Here is an 11,860-nt window from a genome sequence, read left to right as displayed (position 1 = left end):
ACACAAGGACGGGTGGTTGCGATATACCGTCATAGCAACCAAACCATGTCACCAACTGCGAAGGCCGGTGCAACTAAGCAATGTCGGTTAGTGTGAGCGTTATATTGTTTGCCAGCGGCATGGAGCTTGAGGGAGAGGTCACGACGGACATCTTGTAAGGTGTGGGCACGCTTCTCAGCCTACGGATTGATGGATATCTCTGGAATGGAAATGCTGAAACGAGGGTGGAAACTGTAATTTGCAAAGAATGGGGAAACTTTAGTTGAGCCATGAACACTGTTATTGTAGGCAAATTCTGCCATGGCAAGGAGGTCCACCCAATCTTCTTGTTGGTAGCTAACGGAACAACGGAGGTATTGTTCAAGGATTTGGTTGACTCTTTTGGTTTGGCCATCAGTTTAAGGGTGGTGCGTGGTTGACAAGTTCACAGAAGTCCCGAATGTTTGTAGCAGTTGGCGCCTAAAGTGGGAGATAAATTGAGGACATCGATCAGAAGTGACATCCTTAGGCAAACCGTGTAAGCGGATGACATTTTTCAGAAAAAGGGCAGTTGTCTCCTCCCCCGAAATGTTTTTCGAGCATGGGACAAAGTGAGCCATCTTTGAAAACCGATTGATGACCACTAGCACCGTGTCATGGTCACCAACTCAAGGAAGGTTGGTGATAAAGTCCACGGAGAGAGATGCCCAAGGTCGACTGGGGATTGGAAGTTGGTGTAGAAGGCCATATGGACGATGGTGAGCCGCTTTGGATCGAGCACAGACGTCACAAGTTTTGATAAATTCTTTGACCAATTTCCAAGGTTGAGGCTACCAAAACCCCTGAGAAAGCAATGTCAGCGTTTTGGCGAGCCCAAAGTGTCTGACAAGAGGATCATCATGGCAAGTTTGTAGAACTCGGAGGCGACATGGGCCATCTGGTACGTAAAAGAGGTGATTACGATAGAGTAGTCCATCGTGAGTTGTAAAGTGACTGAGATCCGAGCTTTGTCATTCCTGGGATGGGTTGTTGAGGCGCGCCATGACTTCAGTAGCGAAAGGGTCCGACGTGGTTGCTTGAGCAATCTCATTAAGCAAGGAATCATCGTGCAACAGATAGGTTGCGAACATGTGGAGTTGATCGGGCCGCAATAAACAATGTGATTGCTGAGAATAAGTGTCGTCGCCTAGGCACAATGCAAAATCGGGTCGCCGAGAGAGAGCATCCGTTTTCCCATGTTGAACGCCGGGTCGGAACTAGATTTCGAGTCGTAGTCGGCAAGAAAAGATGACCAACGAGCTTGCCTCCGATTCAACGTACGAGTGGTGGTGAAGTAGATGAGATTCTTCTGGTCGGTCACCACCTGAATACGATGTTGCACCCTAGTCAGATAGGGTCGCCATTCAGCGAAGGCCGAGATGATAGCTACGAGCTCCTTGTCGTAGACCGGATAATTGATTTCTGGGGTTGTAAACTTTCGAGAGCTGAAGGTGACTGGATGTAGGGTGCCATCATCATCAGGTTGGGACAAGACCGGAGGCGTCAGATTCAACTTGGAAAGGGCGGATGGGATACTAGTGGACTAATGGGGGGGCGGAGAGAAAAGTTGCTTTGAGGGCATTAAAAGCATTATGTGTTGCGGGGGTCCAAAGAAATGGAGTATCTTTCCAGGTAAGTTGGATGAGAGGTTGGACTAGGGATGAGAACCCGTCTATAAATCGTCTATAAAAATTTGCAAAACCAAGAAACGATTGTACCTCTTTCAGCCGAGTCAGGAGAGGCCAATCAGTGATTGCGGCGACCTTGCGTTTATCCATTGTGATCCCGGTAGGTGAGATCATGTAACCTAGGAATTCCACAGAGCTCCGATCAAATTCACATTTCTCACTTTTAGCGAAGAGCCCATATTCTCGGAGTTTGGTGAGAACCAGTCGGACATGGTGTGTATGCTCCTCCCAGTTGGAAGAAAAAACTAGGATGTCGTCAAGGTAGATGACCACGAAATGATCGAGATACTCTCGAAAAATATCGTTCATCATGTGCTGGAAGATGGCCAGAGCGTTGGTAAGGCTGAAAGGCATCACTTTGTACTCGAAATGTCCATAGCGCGTCCAAAAAGTTGTTTTCCACTCGTCCCCAGGCTTGATATGCACCAAATTGTAGGCGCCCCGAAGGTAGATTTTGGAGAAGATATGCCCCGTTCAAAGTCGATCAAGGAGCGTTGGAATTAAGAGTAGGGGGTAGAGATTATGTACCATAACTTTGTTGAGACCCCGATAATCGACACATAAGTGTAAGGACTTGTCCTTTTTGACAAATAAGATTGGTGCCCTGACCGGTGATTTGGAGGGTTGAATTAAGCCCTTCGCGAGATTCTCAGCCAAATATGTGCGGAGACCCTCAAGTTTGGGTTTGGATAACCCATAGATAGGACCGAATGGAGGATGCTCGCCAGCTTGGAGTTCTATTAGGCAATCGTAGGGGCGATCAGCCGGTAATCGATCGGCATTCCGCTTTTCAAAGATGTCGGAAAAGTCGCTATATCGGATGGGTAAATTGGTGACAAGAACAGTGACATTCTCCAACACAACGGCCAGTGTAGCGACCAAACAAGACTCGACCGCAGCAGAATCAAGAGAATGTCGTGACCGAGTAGGAATTGGCGTTGTTAGGGAAAAGTGATGGAGCGGCTACACCAATCCACTGTTGGATTGTGTGTCTCCAACCAAGATAGCCCCAACACAATCGGATGTCGGGGGGTCGCGATGAGGTAGAACGTCAGTTCCTCTTGGTGTGCCCCAATTTGAAGTACCAACAGGATAGTGGCTTCAGTAACCGCCCCCGATGAGAGAACCCCGCTGTCGATTGCTTCAACGGATATGGGTTGTGATATGCGGACGATGGGGATATTATGTGCGGATACAAACGATTTATCGATAAAGCAAGTAGATTCTCTGGAGTCGAGCAAGGCATGAGAATGTATTGAATTCAAACCAAAAAAAAGACTTACTTGCAAAGAAAACCCTCCTAATGGCAGTTCAGGCTTGTAGGAGCATGGAGAAGGTGAGTAACGGGAAGTGTCCAGCGGCATGGCTCCTACTGCAGCCGGACTTGGTCGTTTTCCTGTTGTCAAGGAACCTCTGCAAGACGTGCACGATGGAATTGGTGTCGAGGGCCTCACACAGGGCAGTGGCGAATGACATGGCTGGGGTTGCCACGATAGAGACAGAGTCCATTGTCCCAACGATGTTGGCGTTGGGCTTCAGTTAGTGGTTGGAACCGAGCATGGTCGATCTCCATCGGGGTATGGGAATCAACCTCCATTGTGGTATGGGTTTCACTGGCTGATGGTAAGGTTGGCGTGGGAGACAAGTAGGGCCTGGTGATTGTTGCGTTCCGAGAAGAAGCCTGAGACCCGCGAATACCTCGTTCTTCTTGACGAAGTTCGAAAAGACGATTGTCACACCAGACAGCTTGGGAGATTACCTGAGAAAATGATCTGGGCTCCGGGATATTTAAGAGAAGAGTCGTAATGTCCTTTTAGAGACCACAACGGAAATGGTCGCATAGGTCTTGGTCATCCCAACTAACATCGAAGGCAATCTGGCAGAACTCGGAGGTGTAGGTCGAGGCAAGACGTGAACCTTGTTGGACAGAATAAAGCTTTGTGAGTGCCATTCGTCGTCGATCTGTCTCGCCAAATGTTGCTTCGAGCTCCTCCATGAAAGCAGTTAAGTCCTCCAAGAGAGGGGATGAGGTCTCGATCAAGGGTGCAAACCATGCTTGCGCCGGCCCAGAGAGAAGCATGTCGACAAGCCCAACCCGAGAAAAGTCGCTAGCATACCGTTGAGGTTGTAATCGAATGATAAGCCGAATTTGGTTGATGAAGCCGCGAAGATACGCCCTCTTGCCATTGAATTTGTCAGGTAGGCTGATGGTTGGTTCGAGGACATATGGATGAGAAGAGGACATGGTCAGGTTAGGTGTCAACGGTGGTTGTGACTCGGCAGCTAGTGGATTTCTTGAAGTGCCGGATTGCAACTCTCGTAATGATTCCCAAAGGATTTCATTCTCTAGTTGAAGTTGTTGCAAGGCTGCCATGATTTGGTTTAGGTAACACATGTCACCAAGCAATACATCACTCGGCTTGCCGCTTGCTCCCAAGTTGCATAGTCGGCGTCTTTTAGGTCGGGTTGGTTTTCTTGTGCTCCCTTGATGTAACTCCAATAGCCTTGGCCGACTATGCATCTTGTATTGGTGCATCTTGTACTCCCAAGATGCCAAGTTGTTGCGATCCAACTTCTCGCTAGGGAGAGCGCTCCCCAACTTTCTTCTTTTCCTTCTCTCACGAACATGAGCTATGTAGTGGTACTACGATAGCGATGAGCCGGTTCTTCTTGAACGTCGGTGTAGAGCACAACACACGATCATGATGAGGCGAGTGGGCTAGATCAAGCTACCGAATCACTCTAATACCATGTAAAGAATCGGGTATGATCCTTGTGGAGCGGAAGAGATGTGTGTTATTGCGGAAGAGATGTGAGTAGTTGTATACGTCCGAGTGTGAACTCGTTAATAAGTTAGCGCTTAGTATATAAGCGAATACCTAACATTGTAATGAGTGATGACGAGAAGAGTATTGTATCTTTGAGCGAGAAGGAAGTAATAAGAAGCTTTCCATTAAAGCTCGATCGACTGTCTAAGTCTCAATTCACTGTATTTTCTGTGTGTTGGTTTCTGTGCATAACCGAATAGGTCTGCAAACATTTTCCGCATACATATACATAGTTCCAACAACTGGTATTAGAGCGACCTTGCTACATGGCAGCAACAGACAACATAAGAAGCTGAGAGAAAAAGGCCAAGTTAGAAATCTTACTTTCATAAAAGGAATATGGCTTCAACATCTGAAACCGGAGTTGAAATCAGAAAATTCGGGGGCTAAATTTTTTCCCTATGGAAGGAGATGATGCAGGATGTGCTGATCATCCGAAGACAGGTTGAAGCCATTCGGCACAACAAAAAGCCTACTTCGATGACAATAGAAGAGTGGATATCAGTGGACGAAATAGCACGATCCACTATCCGAATGCATCTGACCGAAAACGTCTATTTCAGCATGGTGAAAGAGACGACATCGTTCTCATTGTGGGAGAAGCTACAGACCATTTATGAAAAGAAGTCCTCATCTTCGAAACTGTTCTTGATCAAACAACTATTTAACATCAAGATAAGAGAGACCGATCCGGCAACCTCCCACATCAACACCTTCAGTCGGGTGTTGTCTGATCTCTCGTCACAAGGGATCAACATCGAAGAAGAAGTGAAATCCCTTGCCCGCCTCTCGAGCTTGTCGGCGAGTTGGGAGGTATTTTGCATGACATACGCCAATAGCCGACCGATCCTAAACTTGGACGAAACAATCGGCAGAGTCCTCACAAAGGACATCAGGCGAAAATCGATGGGACTAACCATCGATGAGTCAGCAGAAGCCCATCACTCGACTGAGTCGTTCGACAGACAAAGACGAACGAGAGAACAAGCCGACAGAACCGGTCGACGCTACAACCGATCGAAAACAAGGGGTGATCGACAACGGTCGAAGTCGAAAACGGGCCAAACAAGTGAGTACCGCCATAATGTTTCCGATTGTTGGTCATTAAAAAGAAAAGAGAGCGGTCGGCGATCCGATCGGAATCGGGGACGTTCTGACTCGGACCACTCTCCAGTCAGCCACTAGATCAATGTTGCCAACACCCAATCCGGGGAAATCCTCTCCTTAGAGGACTCAATGATCGGAGAAGTCCTCTAGAGTGCACAAGTTGCACACACATGGCTACTAGACTTTGGTGCCACATTTCACGTGATCCCCAACATTGAATGGTTCTCAAACTATTCAGCCGACGCTAACGGCACAGTCCGACTAGAAAACGGGCAGGAGTGCAAGATAGCCGGAACCAGGGAAGTGCCCATCAAATTGCTAAATGGCAACACAATAACCCTGCACTGAGTTCGGCACATACTCGATCTAAAGAGGATTCTGTTCTCCATCGGCATGTTAGCCGAAGATGGGTATGGAACGACTCTACACAAGTCAACATGGGTGATCAGCCGAGGAAACCTCAAAATCGGTAGTGGGCACAAGTATAATAATCTATACCCATTGATGGTGATCAACCCTGAAGGGGCTGTGAACGTAGCCGAAAAGACCGACCCGAACCTATGGCATGGCTGACTTGGCCACATGTCTCCAGCCGGACTTGATCGGCTGATGTCGGTCGTCTACATTCCGAAACTCCAGGCCAAGATGGACTCCTGCGAGCATTGTCGTTATGGGAAACAGACCCGAAGTCCGCACTCTCTCCACTATGAGACGGTACGACAAACCCTAGAGCTCGTGCACACAGACATATGTGGGCCCATACCACAACGATCACTAGGAGGCTCCCGGTACTTCATCACATTTGTAGATGACTGTACACGGAAAGTTTGGGCATACTCCATCAAGTCCAAAGATGCAGCACTCGAGTTCTTCATTCGATGGATATCTAAAGTGCAGAACCAGTCATGATACAGAGTGAAGACACTCTGATCCGACAACAGAGGTGAATACACCTCTAAGGCCTTCAAACAGTACCTGTCCGGAAAAGGGATCTGACACCAAAAGACCGTTCGCTACACACCCATGCAAAATGGAGTGGCAGAACGGATCAACATGACGATCCAGGAGAGGGGGATGCCAATGCTCCAACAAGCCGGACTGAAATTGGAATTCTGGGCCGAGGCATTGCAGACGGCAGTGTACTTGATAAATCTGGCACCGTCAAGAGCAATCAGGCTTGAAGTGCCACAGACACTATGGTTAGGCAAACAGCCAACCTACGATAGGCTCCGTATATTCGGATGCGAAGCCTACACCCTTATCCCAAGGACAAAAGGACGAAGTTGGCACCCCATGCAACAAAGTGCATATTTCTCAGTTAAGGAACCGATGGGGACTTCGACTACCGGCTATGGGACCATGAGAACCGGAAATTGATCCGTAGCAGCAACATTGTCTTTGAAGACTCTATCTTCTCTCAGCGAAACCAACAGAAAACAGTTCGTATGAAGGTATCCTTCGAAGATGACAACACTATCGTAGAAGGATCAACCCAATGGGCCGAATCGGAGACTCAACAAACAGTCAAACTCCAACAAGCTGCCAACTTCCCTGCTGACACTGAATCGGTAACAAGTCCTATCGTTGAAATCAAAGACAAAGTATTCAAAGACACAGCCGAATCGACAAAGATCGATAAAGGCAAAGTCACTACGAGACAATTGAGAAAAGAGTCGATGACAACCATAGGGGAGGACAACCAGACACCGCCAAAATCCCAATCCGGGGCCGGGACATTTAACAAGACTCCTGACACAACTGGTTCAACAAATACCGATCGTCAATCAGAACTGATCGAAGGATCCGAAACTGATATTACGGCACCTAGGAGATCTGGACGAGCTCGAAGGCAAACCGAGTTTTATCAACCGGGCCTCGACTATGTCAACTACACGGATGCAGGCGAACCAAGCACGTATGAAGAAGCCATGGCCGCACCGGACGCCGAAGCATGGCTACAAGCCATGAAATCCGAAATGGACTCGATTCATCAAAATCAGACATGGGAGCTGGTCGAACTACCAGCTGGAAGGAAGCCACTACCTTGCAAATGGGTTTTCCAATACAAGTATATATCCGACTTAGAGAAACCCAAGTACAAAGCTTGACTTGTCGCGAAAGGATTCAAACTGGAATACGGGGTCGGCTACGACTAGACTAAGGATTTCCAATGTGTTTGTTGACGTGTCGGACGTATCAATCGGGAGTGTGTTGATGTTGATTATGGAACCGAAATGGTACCGACCGGTGCATTTACGCGAGCCGGAAGCTCTCGATGGCCGAAAGAAACGATTCCACAATGGAATGAGAAGCACTAGGCATGGTATATAGTGTGACCAAGTACATGCACTATTTGTTAGGTCAGAAATCTTTCTTCCACGTCGATCATTCAACGTTCGTATATCTTGTGTCGAAAGCGTCATTAACCAGTAAAGTAGTCAGATGGACTTTGTTCCTGTAAGAATTTGAGTTTGACATATACCATAGGCCCAGAGTTCCATCATGTCGTCGCCAATTATTTAAGCCGGATGGAGTCCAAAGAGTCCAGTGATGGAGTCCGAGAAGAATTTCCGGATACCCAATTGTTCAAAATCACCGCGGAAGAGGCGGCAGATGGGTCGGTACTGGTGGAAGATAAATGGATGATGAACATGCACCAATTTGTAAGTACCGGACGTCCATTGGAGGAGATGAACCAAGATGAACGGAAGCTATTGGAAGTGTAAAGCAGACATTTCTACGTATTACAAGACATTCTAGAGCTGATGGGGTATGGAGAACCGTTGTTCAGAGCGACGAAAAGGAGGCGACACTCCAGGAAGCGCATTGTGGAATAGCTGAAGACACAATAGCCGGGAAAATTTGACGCAATAGCTTCTGGTGGCAGACCACCTTAAAAGGCTCGGTCTGGTACTCCAAAGAGTGTGATTTGTGCCAAAGAATGAGCACAAATGCCACACCAGCCGGTTTGAATACTGGACCCATTTCAGAAATGGGGATTAGACTTTGTCAGACTGTTCAAGCCAACAACACCACGTACTGGAATTTGGTATATCATAGTGGCAACTGACTATTGTACGAAGTGGGTTGAGGACAACTCTGCGGGATCAGCGAAGAAGTTTCTTGTGTATATGGTGTCGGTTCGGGTGTCCAATCAAACTTATTAGTGCCCAAGGCGGACACTTCATCAGACAGGTGGTCGAAAGCTTGATGGTATTTTATATCGTAGTTCACAAACAACGCACGCCATATTATCTGAACGGACTAGTAGAGTCAACGAACAAGACACTGCAGAATATATTGAAGAAGATCGTGAATGAGAATTGAACCGATTGGGACATAAAGCTGCAAAGTGCATTATGGGCATACCGGAAAACTTACAAAACAAGCATCCGGTCGACATCTTTCCGGCTGGCATTCGGGCTAGAGGTAGTGATGCCAATAGAATTTCAGATCCCAAGCCTACGAGTGCAAGTACATGAATGATTAAGCAAGCATGAGTCGGAATGGGTTTGGTTGGAGATGTTGTACAAGCTCGAGGAGCATCGGATATTAAGCTTAATGCAGATGGATTTAGAGAATCATCGGTGAAAGGCATTCGTCAACCGACACTAGCAAGGTAACGACAAGGAATTCGGAATCGGTAACTGGTTTTAGTATTTCAAACCCACATGGGGAGCATGCCAGAAAAGCTCAGGTTTCCGTGGACCGGAACTTACTGGATCATGAAGGAGTTTAAGGGATCTTACCAATTGGGAACCTTTGCCAGGGAGTTACTAGAGAAATGGGTAAACATTTTCCGGCTCAAACCGTACAAAGGTTCAATGCCGGCAAACCCATTCATGTCGCCGGAGCAGCATGGAGAAAAATAGAATGCCGGAAAAACAGAGAACATAGATCCATCGGACGTTCCGACCAACGATGATATTCGAAAGAACTGACAACTTCGGGCTAGAGAGCCAACAGAACCGGTCGGGCTTAGACGAATCAACGATACCTGTGTTAGAAAGTAGATTACGTCGTACTTTTGACGTACGAAAACAAAAAATAAATAAATAAATATAGATATAGAATACAGAGAGAAAAGTACGAGATCTCAAATGATCATAATCAATGGGTGCGTGGAAAGACGTGACGTTAGCCACACATTTAAGGAGCACCACATGTCGCAATCATACTATAATTATACATGACGTGCGGGCACGGGAACCAAGAATAGGCGACGACGCATGGACAGAGGGCTCAAAGAGAGATTGGTATACAAAATTACCGGAAGCAAGGAGTCTCATTTCGAGACAAAAAGATTTCAAGAGCACAAAGTGAGAGAACAACGTAGAACACAAGCAAAGCACAGCCAACATCTCTCCAAAACTAGCTAGACACAGAAAACATAGAACCCATGGTGCTCACATCTAAGGCAAATGAGTAGCTGCAGAGGAATGGTTTAGAAGGATTTTTCCAGGTCACGGAAGCACCACCACATAAAGAACCGGAGAAGATCGCGAGGATGATCAATGTCGAAGGAATCTCAGAAGCAACGGTGTAGTCAACAATCGAGCTTCTGTGTAAAGGATTTCAATCGATTAAAAAACCCTCCACCAAGATTCTGGTCGAATATTTTGGGGAGTTTTCAGTTGCAAGCAAAGCATACCGGATGCAGTGAGGAGAAAACGTTCTATTCCGGAAATAGCCATAGTCTTGCTTGAGTATGGTGGGTTTCTGCATCCCCGACCACTAGACATGCCAAAAAATAGAGCAGACTTTATCATCGCATCTTTTGAAGGCTTACTTAATCGTAGCAGAATCCCTCCGGATAGTGATAACTGCAGTTGCTGATGGAAAGAAGGCGTGGACCGAGGTCGTGCAATGGCTTACAATTCTTGTGCTGCCACAACTCACCATCAAGCCAAAGAAGAGGGCATGGATGGAGGTGACACCACAAGAGCCACCAAAACAGCAACAACTACTTGCCAAATACAACCCTCGATGGGCAGTAGAAGCATCTCGACAAGCAGAACTAGTGCCAAAACCAAGGAGAGAAGAACCAGCCAGGCCGACGAAACCCATTCAAATTAAGTTGCGAAGGAAAGATAGGGAGTAGAAGTACCCAAAACCGGTGGAGATGGCACACCATAAGACCACAGAGTTGGAGGAGTTGGAAGAAGAAGAAGAAGAACTCCTCTAGAGACGTCCTAGAAAACGTCACGATGAGCAGCATGGGAACAGATCGGGTCCAGAGATGGACATTACACCAACCACCCGCTTAGCGATGGTGGAGCGAAGGCCGAACGATCGTGCCGCAACTCAAAGACCAGAAGCGGTTGATAAACCGGAGCTAGAGAGAGCAACAGATGAATGTGGAGGATAGGTTGGAGAACCAAGAAAATGTTGAGAAATCGATGCGGTATAGATCACAATAGACGAACTACGCGCTGAAATACGAATTACAGAAATGCCAGAAAAAAAGACACAGAACAGTGCACAGAGATTTATGTAGAAACCCTAAAATGGGGAAAACCATAGGAACAGAACTTCACTATACAGATAGTGGATATAAACAAGAGATGATTACAACACTCTGTCGAGTGTATCAGTTGCACATGGCTCTTCGCGTTTGCTGTTACACACACAGCTATGACGCGGCTCTCTCTTCTCTCTCTCACGCTGTAGTAGTGTAATTCGCACACTACATGAAAAATTACATTTTTGGTTTCTCCGGATGGGATATGGAGTACCCAGTGAGAACCGGAAGGAAGAACCGGTGAGGACCAAAACTGGTAAGGAGACCAGCAAGAGCCGGATGAAGAAGGCCGATGAGAGTCAGTGAGAAACGGACGAAGAGGACCGGTAAGAAGGATCCGGTAAGAACCGAATAAAGAAAGCTAGCGAGAACCGGATGAAGCAGAACCGGCAAGAGCCGGATGAAGAAGGCCGGTGAGAGTCTCTCACCAGATAAAGAGACATATTTGTAAATAGAAGAAAGTATAAAATTATATATTACATGCATAGGGCAAGAATCGAACCTTGCACCTCCATGTTAATAATTTTAAGCCTTATCATTATACTAGCATATTATGAATTTTAAAGTTATACTAAACTTTATCCCATGTAAAATTTCTAGACATGCATGGTACAAAAAGTTATTCATGCATAGACACTCGAGTTAAAAGAAAAGATGAGATAGAAAGCTAATCATGCACATGCAGTGTGCATGAAAAC

General features: G+C 46.7%; 1 protein-coding gene across 1 annotated transcript; it reads right to left on the bottom strand.

Annotated features, from left to right (window-relative positions):
- Nucleotides 1-3,519: 3,519 nt before the first annotated feature.
- Nucleotides 3,520-4,080, bottom strand: LOC147860182 (uncharacterized). Its single transcript, XM_087324086.1, has one exon. The coding sequence runs from the start codon at nucleotides 4,078-4,080 to the stop codon at nucleotides 3,520-3,522; it is 561 nt and encodes a 186-aa protein (XP_087180212.1).
- Between the last annotated feature and the right edge of the window lie 7,780 nt (nucleotides 4,081-11,860).

This window comes from Azolla caroliniana, unplaced genomic scaffold (assembly GCF_043228905.1).
Source record: "Azolla caroliniana isolate FFs.n. ecotype wild unplaced genomic scaffold, voAzoCaro1.0.p SCAF_9, whole genome shotgun sequence".
Lineage (NCBI taxonomy): Eukaryota > Viridiplantae > Streptophyta > Polypodiopsida > Salviniales > Salviniaceae > Azolla > Azolla caroliniana.
This window is presented reverse-complemented; position numbering and strand designations above follow the sequence as displayed.

Excerpts from the sequence above, each read along its gene's own strand:
- LOC147860182 (XM_087324086.1), bottom strand. The coding sequence starts at position 4,080 with ATGGCAGCCTTGCAACAACTTCAACTAGAGAATGAAATCCTTTGGGAA.